Source organism: Diachasma alloeum, unplaced genomic scaffold, assembly GCF_001412515.2.
Source record: "Diachasma alloeum isolate Michigan unplaced genomic scaffold, Dall2.0 Dall_scaffold_00279, whole genome shotgun sequence".
In the NCBI taxonomy this organism is placed as follows: domain Eukaryota; kingdom Metazoa; phylum Arthropoda; class Insecta; order Hymenoptera; family Braconidae; genus Diachasma; species Diachasma alloeum.
In genome coordinates, this window is record NW_021680418.1 from 944,035 (window position 1) to 956,076 (window position 12,042).

General features: G+C 42.2%; 1 protein-coding gene across 2 annotated transcripts; it reads right to left on the minus strand.

Annotated features, from left to right (window-relative positions):
* Positions 1-23: 23 nt before the first annotated feature.
* LOC107038289 (nipped-B-like protein B) lies at positions 24-11,324 on the minus strand. Of its 2 annotated transcripts, none has more exons than XM_015257311.1 (3): positions 11,207-11,324; positions 9,992-10,363; positions 24-9,511 (listed from the first exon to the last, which is right to left on the minus strand). In XM_015257311.1, exon 3 carries the CDS (start codon positions 9,503-9,505, stop codon positions 2,573-2,575), a length of 6,933 nt encoding a protein of 2,310 aa, XP_015112797.1. In that variant the 5' UTR covers positions 9,506-9,511; positions 9,992-10,363; positions 11,207-11,324; the 3' UTR covers positions 24-2,572. The 2 variants fall into 2 exon arrangements, with proteins under 2 accessions (XP_015112797.1, XP_015112798.1); XM_015257312.1 differs by lacking the exon at positions 11,207-11,324 and adding an exon at positions 10,761-10,845.
* Between the last annotated feature and the right edge of the window lie 718 nt (positions 11,325-12,042).

The following is a 12,042-nucleotide window of genomic DNA, read 5'->3' on the forward strand; positions in this document are numbered from 1 at the left end:
TCTCCCCCCCCGCCCCCGCCATCCACCAGTTTCTACCCCATTATCATGCTCTCATTGAATGCAAACATTCTCTCTCTTTAATAATTTTCCCGAAAAAACTTTCAAATTTTATTGGAAATATAACTCTGGTTAGATTAATAATAAATTGTGAAAATATAACTGAAGGGCAAACAAATTACGGATAAAATATAGAAATTGTAGTGTGTGCGTACATAAAATGAAGGAAGATAATCGTAGTAATGTGGAAGTTAATATTCATCATGACGTATTTTTTACTGCATTTCGTCAAGTTTTGTTTTTCCATAGTAGCAATGTTTTAAAAATTTTCATTGAACAATTTTTTCACCAGTAACCGATAATTACATATTTATAGACTTATTCAACTATAGCATGGACATTTTCTATGCACAAAAAGCCAACGAATAAGGATAATGAAAGAATTACACCAGCAACAAAAACGAATGAATTTTGTAATGAGGTGAGATTGAGGTGAATATTCCAAAATTGGAGGGAAATGGTGAAATTCTCGTGAAGTTGTCACACTGTTCTCTAAAAAAGTTGCTTCGGTAACTTCACCATTTCCCTCAGACCAGAAGATATTCATTAAAAACTGAACTCGAAGTTCAATTGACTTGATGCACTTCACCACTTTGCAACTAATTCATTTTACCTAATCAATCTTCCAGTTTCATTCTGAATTATCAATAATAAATTCGAGATCATTGTGAGACGACGAAATCAGTAAAGAGAAAAGCCCAAAAATTCAGTAAAATGAAATTGTATTGTATCAAATGTTTCATTGACGCTGACTGTAAATATTCGTACGAATAGATATTCGAAAAATACTAAATTTCAAGACATCAAAATAGTCACAAACAAAGTGTTCTCATGCCGAACCTCATTAAAATTATATGTTTACTGTATTCCAGACCAATTATTATTTATATTCTTGTATAAAAGACATTTTCAATTAAAAAACTGTAGCTCCCCTTGAATAACTATTCAGCAATATCAAACTATACTGAGACAACGGGAACATCTTCATAAATTCTCAATCTCACAAATGAAAATAAATTAAGTATTTCATTTCGTACTTGTGTCATCGCTATATAGTTTGTAAGAAAATAATATTCCCATTCGCATTAATTTCCTTTCTTTACCTCCTCTATTATGTACACATATTACAAACAACATTATTGTATATAAATCCCGACGTTGTTTTCACTATGTACTATTTTCACTTTGCATTGTTTGGAGTAATTTCAATGGTCTTCTCATTGTCCCTTTACCTCGTTTGATTGAAATTTCAAAATTCCGCATCTCTTATTACTCAAACTTACTGCGTTTTTCAATTCAAATATAATAAAAAAAAATATCGTAATAGAATATAAATTCGCTGAATTTTGAATTGATGATTACGAACTCACTTTTGTTTCTCGAATCGAGTTAATAATTTACTCACTGGTCCTCCACAGAATCAACACAGATGTTTACTAAATTACTTTTTATAATTTAATATTTCTTCATAAACTTTGAATTTTTTTTTGTTCATTGTGATTAATATTTCGAGTGCAGTCCTCCGTTTTTTTCAGTTTCTATAACACCGGATGTAATGTACAGAATAGAAAGTCCAATGATTTCACCGAAATTGTTCGAAGATGCTAGGAAATAAGGTAAAAATGACGCATTTTTAATATTCAATAAATTCGAAACTAGGTATTCCACGTCAAATGAGTCAACGGTTAACCCTCAGCCGCTTGGAAATGATCTGGATATTTTTTACGATTGGGAGATTAGAAAAGCTATCTCTCAATTTTTTCAGATTTTTTAAACAGCCCATTTCGAAAATATGGTTTTTTCGTTGTTTTTCGATTTTTTTCAATAACTCTAGTTCTATTCATCCGATTTTGATTTATGACACGTCAAATTTTTCGAGCTGAATAGCAGCCGATGAAAAAAAAACGTAAAAAACAAAGAAAAAATCGAGAGAGTTTTCTTAGATCAATTTCCAAAAAACGTGAGGGTCAGCCATTGACAATCAACGTCGTACTGTTTTGAATTTGAAAAAGCGAATTGAACCCTGACGATTTTGTGTAATGGACAATTGAAATCAGTCCAAAAACTACGAAAAAAACCACCAACAAAAACCAAAGGCAATTTAAACTGGACCCCTCGGTAACTTCTGCTGAAAGCTGATCAATGTTCCATAAATAATTTAAAGTAGTAAAGAAAAACGTCATGGCTAAACCAAGTTCCATTACCAGTTAAAATGAATCCACTCATAACATACTTTTCCTCAGATTCACTCGAATATTACAAAGTATCTCACTCCTATTGCAGATTTATATAACATAGTCCGTGTCTTTTCAGTAACTCCCCCTCCAATCCCCACAATTATCACTAATCTGTACACAAGTAGTTGTCCAAGTGTTTAATTCGAAAGCACTAGAAATCGATGGGGGGTGAAAAAGTCGCTTTTATTCTATCTCATTCAAATATTTGTTTACCATTCTCAACGTCCTCTTCCTCCCTGTTTCACAAAAACAAATTGAAATACACTCACTCTCACCACTTACATCGTATAGTCCGGATCCTCACAGTCATCACCGCTATCACTACTATCAGAGTTCCTTCTCCGTTTTTTCTTCTTATGTTTTTTCACTTTGTCAGTTTTGTGCGTTCTACTCTTCCGATGCTCCTTATTAGTCTCAGGATGCGCGTGTATCGTTAATTTTGGTACACGTGGTGTCGTTGGTGCAGGAATAAAATTCACAGAATTATTAGGTAATTCTGAATTCGAATGTTGCAAGGGATCACCCCCTCCCCCCATGCCAGACCTCACAGCATTGATTTCCAAATGATTGACCCTAGCAGTCATCGGGTCGACGTTCTTCATCACCCCATCGTCTCCCTCGTCCTCCTCGGGCTCCTCAGGATCGAACTTGAGAATGAGCTGTCTGAAGTCCAAATACTCAGCGACCAATTTCTTCCTTCCACTGTCGTCAAGCTCCTCATTACTGACGCCCTCCTTCAACTTAGCTAAGGTCGCTTTTGGTTTGAACTGCATGTTGCTCTTCCTCGTAACAGCCTTCTCATAGACTTTGGCAGATTCTGACGGTGAGTACTGGCTTATTTTGGCGTCCGAAAATCCGTAAACCTCCTTGAGATGTTGCCTGAGAGTGAGGAGCAGCAGAAATCCCTGACTAGCTGTGATATACTCCCTCAGTAGCATCGTATCCTCAGGCAATCGTGCCAGGATGGCCTCGTCATCCTCCTCGTCCTCCTCTTCATCCTCGATTGCTGGAAGTATCTGAGCTGGTATGGGCTGGCCATCAGGCCCATAGATCATCGGCTGTACCTGAGGCATTTGATTATCAGAACTTGGCTCTTTAGGTAGTAACGCCTCCTTGAAGGATTGCAGCAAGTTCATCCCTGACATTGAAATAATAACATCGATGTGATGAATAATGAAGAGAGGTTCGTCCTGCACCTGATATGTGAAGTAGGCCAGATTATCGGCGAGATAAAGCATCTGGGATAAGCTCGATTTGGCAGATTCGTCGAATTGTTTTAGGAAGGATAAGACAATGGCTCTCCTCTGTTGCTTCGTACTCCTCAGGATGGTGTAGAGAAAGCCATTGAGCGCCCCAGGGAGCTCTCCCTCTTTCTGCCTCATTCCTCTCACTACAACATCGTTCTGAAGGATCTTCTGCAATCGATAGCTGAGTTTTATTCCTGATTGTGACTTCATGTGGATAAAGCCAGGATATTTCTTCTCAATTTCTTGAAGTTGCTTGTCTGCACTGTGGCTCACACTCTTTTCACAGTCTGTGCTCATGCAGATGAGGTAGGGGACGATCTGAACGGGATGAACGAGACCCTGGGCGAGAATTAGTTGAATCACCTTCAGTGCAGCATGACGAACATTCACGTTGGAGTGGAGAAACGACTCGAGAATCTCTTTGAGATACAGCTGTATCACGGTGCTTGCCATTCCAGAGGAGACATCTCCCATCTCCTTGAGATTCTCTTGCTTAGATAATTTCGCCCACTCCTGGTCCTGCTTTATCATCCTCTTCTCCTCCTCCTGAAGATAAATCTCGATGTTATTGAGCACCTGAGTCTTCATCGCCACGAGTGCGTGATCGGAGGTCAAAAGGTAGTGATAGAGTTCTTTCAGCTCTGGGGTCATCATGAACTCGTAGTGCCTGATGCACAAGGAGCCAATCGCCGACAGCGTGAAATGTCTGATGTCATTGTTATCCAAATGAACAAAGTAATTCAGCGTTTCGAAAACTTGGTCCTTGATATTCTCGGGGAGACCGTCGATGACCTCCGGGTCAGTGAAGTCAAAGTGTCGTAGGAGTAGTCCAACGGTGAACAAGGCACGTCGGAAGTACGGTCGACTCTTTATGAGCCAAGGATGCGAGGGATCTTTCTGATAGTAATTTTTGTACTGCTCCAAGTGTCCGTAGTACTGCAGAAAGCAATCGCGAATGAGCTTGAAGTTTCTCGTGACGTTATTTACGATCGAGCCCAGGCACGATAGGCAGCTTGCAACGACTGATTTATCGTGTTGAAGAATTAATTTCACAGAGTCCTCCTCCAGCTGCGCCAAGAATGTCTCACTTGGATGCTCCATAAGTGGCACAACGAGTTCAAGTGTATGGGCAACACTGCTGATTATCTGATAATCTCCCTGCGTATTGCATTTCAAGCTCAAGTAAGGTTGAAGGGTTGACGAATGAGCGACGAGAAGTTGTGGACGAATTTTGGCGAAGAGGTAGAGTGTTGTCATGCAGGCAACGAGTCGCTGTGACGAGCCCTTCTTCTCCTCCCTGTTCTGCTCTCGATTGTTCTCCTCAAGGCTGAGGATATTCTGAATTAAGCAGTCGACGATCTGTCTGCAAGCTGTTAATAACACCCTGGGGGGTTCTGTGAGCAATTTCGTACTGTCTTCCTTGTCCTCCTTGGGTTTAAACAAACTAACCAGCAGTTGCTCAAACCACTCTAAGCCAATGTCCTTATTCGTGGCAACAACATCAGTGATGTTCATGACTTTACGCAGCAGAGCAGGTGTGTCAAGCACTGGTTTCTCTCTCACTGGTGTGAACCACATGTTCTGGAACACCTCCATAACGAGTTTACGTATTCCCTCCTCGTCGTTAACTCGTCTGATCATCTTGCCGCAGATCTCGGGGATCTTGGAGAAGTCTGGGCACTCGATGCAGATGTCCTTTAGTATTTTAATTACCCTTTTACGGACACTGACACCAGTGTCCAAGATCCTCGCTAACAGCATGTCGTAGTACTTGTCGATTAGTTCAGGTCTGCTGAGCACGAATTTACCGACAAGATCGACAGCAGCTTCACGAACAGATGTCGAGTGATCTAAGAACGAGTAGTTGACGCCCCTCTGCATGTCGGATCTCGCCAGAACCGATGGATCAGCCTCGACAATCATAGTCAGACACTTCATCGCCTTCGTTCTGATTGCAATCGATGATTCAGTCAATACTTGAAGTATCTGCATCAGGTATTTATCGAAACTCTGGGAGAAGGGTCTCTTCGACGCCAAATACTGAGATATCAATTCAGCGGAATTGTAGTCAATGTACGTCTGCAGAATATCTGGCTTTGTGGTGCTAGAGCTGCAGGGACGGATCGAGCTGACGATAAACTTCTTCTTTCCCTCTATTGTCCGATAAACTTCCGAGTACTTCTGCTCATTATTGTCGTTTTCGTCGGGATCGGGCTCCTCAGGCTCTGAGGGCTCATCTTCGTCGCTTTCAATGTGCTTATTTCTCCTTTTGGATTTTTTCTTGCTAGGAGATTTCTTCACTGGAGTGTTCTTCGACTGACCAACTCGAGATTTCTCTTGAGTGTAGTCACGATACCACTGGGCGAGGTAGAAGTGCCTTGCGTAGGCCAGTGGTGAATCCTTAATCCCATTGACCGCGAGGTAATCCAGGAGAACTCTCTGAAGAAACATCGTGCGCTCCTCATCCTCAGAGAGACCTGCGATATTCGCCACTTGCTCGTAATCTGAATCTTTCTGCTGTTCAGCCTTGATGTCGTGAATTATCTGATCAATTGTCGACAATTTGCATTGGGAATTGACAGCATCCTTTCGTAATCTCGCTGCAACAACTCCAAGATACTCGATAGACGCCACTCTCAGGGACATGTCTGATCCTTTATTCGAAAAATGTCCGACGAGGAGGTTCCCCAGGAGACTCAGGAGGAGCTCAGCTGCTGGCCACTCGGGCTTGTTCACCGTTGCCAACAGATCTTGCACGAAATTCTCGAAGAGTGGCCGGTAGTCGACGTCAGTGCCTTTACTGCTGCACTTCTGGAGAAAAACTGAGAGAAAGTTGCCGGCGATTCTCGTTGCAGTGTCGTAACGTGTTATTATCAGCACGTCGAAGTCAACTTGCACTTGCTTCTTGTCGTCTCTTCTGTCGTCGTCAACTCTACTCGATCGCTCGGCCTTCAGCACACTGTCAGGTATTGTCACGACACATTGAATTAATTGAAGCATGAGGGCTGTTAGCATCTGTATGTGCTCTTCAGAGCTTAGCCTGTACGTTCGTAAACTCCTCTTGCTGCTTGGCAATCTTGCGATCGAAGCTAGAATATCATCCAGCAGTAATCGTCTGTGCTTCTCGTACTTGGTGAAGATTACAGTGACAAGTTTGAGGGCACTCAGCTGTAAATCACTGACTGATTCCACGAAGAATGGCGCAACACCCAGTGTCGATGCATGAAGAACTGTCGTGTCTGTCAACATCTGAATGTTCAGTAATTCAGCAAGAAGTGAGACCAACTCATGCATTTTGTTGTAAACTTCGAGTATGCTTTTCTCTCGAACCTCCTTCGCATTACCCCGTTTCTTTCGCCCTGCAGAATTGAAACTATCAGTCTTATGTTTCTTGTTATCTATCCTATAAACTGGATCGAAAGACGGATAAATTGTGTTTTGAAGCTGAAACTTCATAAACAAAACTATTCGATCGATCACATCCTCCAGATAAATTGTTTTCTTCATGTTTTGGGATGTCATTATGTTGAGGGCTATCAGGGAGGCGTCGACAGCCCGTTGAACCCTTTCCATGGCCAACTGCATCCACAGTTTGCTCTCCTCAACGTCGTCGTCTGGATCAGCGAGAGGCGATACCCTAGCACCGTCTCGTATGTTCTTCTCAAGAATGTTCAGTAATCTCACGAGTCTGTCCGATGGTATCGACTCCATTGCCCTCAGCGATTTCAATTTCGCTGCCTCTCTCGAGAGCTCTTGCAGATGATACTTGGAGATCAGCATTTCCTGGGGGACATCACCGTCGTCATCCACGTCAATCAACGTCGAATCCTCAGCATTCTCAAAGATAATATCAATTGTTGAATTAAATCTCTGGTAGGTGTTGGTCTCCATCAATTCATCGACACTCAATTTAGCAAGCACTGGTACGAGTTTCTTCTCGATCTTTCGTATTTTTGGTTTCTTTGGAGATAATGAGCCTTCCTTCACCTCTTCCTCCTCATCCTCGTCGTCGTCCAGAAGTTTTCTTCTTTTTCGCATTCTTTCGTCCTTCTTCTTCTTCCCACGCACCTTGAACGATTTGTTATCATCCTCCTCACTTTCAGACTCTGATTTCAATGTTTGATTGGCGGTTTGATTTTTACAGGCACGATCAAGTGATTTATCAGTGTACGAGGTCATATTTTGAGACATTAAGGCTTGATCAGAGAGTGGTAACCTGCTCAGCATGACGACTGGCTCCTTGAATTTCATGTCAGGGTATTGTCCAGACAGTCTGACGTCTTTCGCTGTGTTGTCAGGTACCTCATGATTCTGAGGGTCTACTGCTAGGGGTATCTGTGGCTCCGGTTGTATTTCAATGTCAAGAGCAGCGTTGAGAGTGTTTGCAACACTCTCGGGGGTGAGACTGGGGTAGGATGGTGGATTATTATCGATCGACTGATGATGCAGGGGTTTAGGATCGATGGCATCAATGGGTATGTCGATGTCAGGGAGAGCAGACACGTGATCCAGAAGGAATTGTGAGTTGTCTGGGACACTGTGGCCCAGATCCAGCGTTTGATTTGTCTCCAGGGGGTGATGCAGCTGTTGATTAATTATTGGATCGAACATTGTCGGCTGCAAGTTCAAGTTGACATTCATTTGGCCAATTGCCGGATGCATTGGAGAGGTCGTCTGCATGGGAGATGCTGTCTGCATTGGAGATGCCGTCTGCATGGGAGATGCTGTCTGCATGGGAGATGTCGTCTGCATGGGAGATGCCGTTTGCATGGGAGATGCTGTCTGCATGGGAGATGCTGTTTGCATCGAGGACGCTGTGTGCATCGGAGATACTGTGTGCATTGGAGAGACAGTATGCATTGGTGATGTCGTATGCATGGGAGATGCTATGTGGATCGGTGAGGCTGTGTGCATTGGAGACGTCATGTGCATCGTATGTTGGGGAGTGATATTGGCCATGTTATGATGATGATGCTGTTGATGTTGTTGATGCGGCTGGTGGTGGTGATGGTGGTGGTGGTGCTGATGGTGGGGCTGCTGCTGCTGTTGTTGTTGAAGGTGGTGCTGGTGCTGCTGATGCTGCTGATGATGATGATGAGGCTGATGGGGCTGATGGGGCTGATGAGGCTGATGGGGCTGGGCATGCTGTTGGCCTTGCTGCATATTCCCAACTTGCATCATAGGACTTTGCGAGCCCATATGCGCCGGTGAATAGATGTTCTGGTGATGTTGATTCATATTTAATTGATTAATGCAGTTGGCTTCCTCCTGCATGTGTTGGGGAGTTGTTCTCGACTGTTCAGTGATGACAGTGGCACGTGGTGATGGCGAAGGCACAGCAAACGGTGACATTTGGGATACATCAGCGTGATTCTGCGGTGTCAGTGGCATTCGTGGATGCTGGGCGTGGGATGTCCCAGGTGGTGGTAAGGCAGTGCGCGCTGCTGCTGGATGAGCTGGACTACCCTGTGGTGTTTGTCGTGAGCCTGATGAATTTGAATATGACGGTGAGAATCTTCCATAGTTGGCGGGTGACTGGCTCGAGTGCATCAGGGATCCACCCTGGGACCAATTGCGGGGTGAATTGTACTGGGGGCCTTTAAATACATGGGGATTTATCTGCAGGATTGCCTTCAGCAGCTCTGGGGCATTCTGTTCAGTCTCATGCGTTGTCTGATCATTCTTTGGGTGATGATCCTTCAATTCGATGTTGTCTGATGAGGTTTGGGATAGTGATGATATCAGCTGAGGCACCAGCGTCTCGTCGCGATTGCTCAGCAGGAGGTGGGCCTCTTCGGCGACACGTGGGTGAAATAGCAGTGACTTGTTTGTTAGTGTTTGGGGCAGGGGTGTTGGTAGGGGCATTTCCGGCAACAAGTCTGTTAGACTCGCTATACCAGCGAGGGTAGTGATTGGAACACTCGGTATAACCCCATTCATTTTGGGTTTTATTAGCTCTGGCATTCCACCCTGGACAGAAAATTTTTTTATCGTTATTTTTGGGGTTTATGGGCAATTCTTTGATAGATATTCCGTTGTGAAGAGATTATTTATTCGACAAGTTTTTGGACAAAATCTTGTTATAGATGGTAGAAAATGGAAAATTTTGAGCCATCATAAATAAAAATTGGCTGAATAGAACCCAGAAAAATTGAGAGATAGTTTTTCTAGCTGCCCAATGGTAGAAAAAATCGAGATCAATTTCCAAGTATATCATATATTTCAATGACAGCTTCCAATCGTCTCCTAATTTCCGAAAACTGGGCGAAATAATTTGACTGGGGCAGCAGTTTTGGACACAATTTTAAACGTGCCATGGAATGTACTTCAAATTAATTTCGTATTTCATCTCTTCACTAAAGAATTCGAAAAGAATTTGGAGATTAAAACGTGTCACACAAAGTTGAACCATTTTACCTCTTCACTACTAAATTAAGAAAGGATATTTACTCTATCTTGATAGTGGAGCTTTCACAGCACGCAGTGGTCCTTTGTCAGTGCAGTTCCATCCGAAATCCTGCATTCACATATTAACCAACGATAGATTAACATTTTCACAACCCGTTGACTTTCCATACGTTTGTCGGATATATTTAACCACAATGATGTTAAATTTACTCTTTTCCCACACTTCAGTGTTTATCCGCACTATCACTCGCAAGTTTTGTTTATCTATTACGTCAATTATCAAAGGAACTTAACGAGTCTCTTTCTCAAGTTCCCATGGTGCAGCTCGTACCATTCTCAGCCAAATTTTGACGATGCCCTTGGGTCCAGCAATAACCGATCCATGATGTACCTTGCCACTCAAATATTTATTATCTGAAACCAAATGAACTGATGTTAATTCATGCCCAAACATTTATCCGGGGATTCACTCCCGAATGTTACATAACCATCACAACTAAATTATTAGGAATGTTAAAACAAATCACTGGATTAAATTTCAATCTAACTTGACTTTTTGTTGCTGCATCCCCAATAAATTAATAACTGGCATTGCTGGCACCCCCAATTAATTAATAACTGGCAACAAAAATAAAAATATTCCGTGGGACAATTCAAACCCCCAAATGTCATAAGTGAACCACCAATTAACGCAACAATAATTTCCTCCTCTTCTGTTTCACTTGAGAATGAGAAAAATGTCAATCTTAGATCACAAAGATAACAAAACCTCAATTTTTTCAGCCGAAGAATAACAAAAAAGGTTGCTCACAGCCACCGGTGATAACATTCGTGGACAACTCCTTCTGCACAACTCGAAAATCCACGATAATGACTTATAGACAGCCAAACTAAACACCACAGACCTCGTAATTAAGCTGATCACAATTTAATGTCAATAGTCCCGTATCCAACAAAGTTCCAACTTGCAATTTTTGGCGGGAGGCCGTACTTATTTGTTAATTATATACAATTGAAAAAACACCCCCCGAGCCATTGAAACTCATCAATTTACCCATACGCAGTGGTCCAACAGTCGAAAAAGCCAAATTTTCTCCCATAAAAGTGTTTCCCTGAGATATCCCCCCAGTCACCAATTGTCATCCGTGGCTGTGGCCTACTTGGTTCTTTTTTTTCACGTCTCAGACGCGTATTTAATCACAATTTATCTAAGCAAATAAGCACATTAGAACATTGCACACTGCAAATAACACTTACATCATAAATTCAATTAATTGTACATTCACACATTTGTTTACCAAGATGAACGTTATTTTTTTAATTGTATTTATTATGTGAATATGAAGAAAACAGACACAAAGGCGTCCATTTTGCTCAGCAGCGGAGCTTAGCGGAAGTTGCGTAGTAGATGGAGTTCACAGGCAATTTGTTTGATTGTGTTGGGGACCTTAAAAAATATACGTGTATGGCAGCAGCGTCGCATTTCAAACGTTTCAAGTCGTGTTTTCAACTGAGCGATCAATGTCTTCCCACTTCATTGGTCCGTAGACTCGAGTAATGTGTCATCTGCCAATGAAATTCCCCTCACGGGACGCTCTATACATTTATCCGCTCCCCTGTAATTGTTGACAAAAAAATTTTTACGCCCAAATACAACATTTTGTCGGTCAAATCTGGGGTAGGGATGATTGAAAATTACATGATCATTGTGGAGGTTCTTTGAACGTTCTTCTGGGGGATTTATATCGATCGAGAAAAGTTTGTTTGTGACCGTTCAGAAGTGGCGTTTGTGTCGTTGTAAATCGATCAAGAAAACTTTGTTTGGCCGTTTGGAAGTGGCGTTTGTTCCGTTGCAAGTTCATTTCGAGGTTTGACGTCCATACAATGACCGGTAGATAAACTCACTTCTACTCAATGTTTTGAGGCGAAAAGACTGAACTTCCAAAATGAAAATTGAGAAAGAGTTGAGGTAATTTACGTAAATTGCGGATACTAGAATTTTTTATTTTATTCCGACTGTTCGACTTTGTTCGGTTAGAATGCGGCTCTCGGTACTTGGGGAGTGAAATATTATTTGAAATCTCCCGCACTTA

Bases quoted from the DNA above. Each gene is read 5' to 3' on its own strand.
- LOC107038289 (XM_015257311.1), bottom strand. From the start codon at position 9,505: ATGCCAGAGCTAATAAAACCCAAAATGAATGGGGTTATACCGAGTGTT.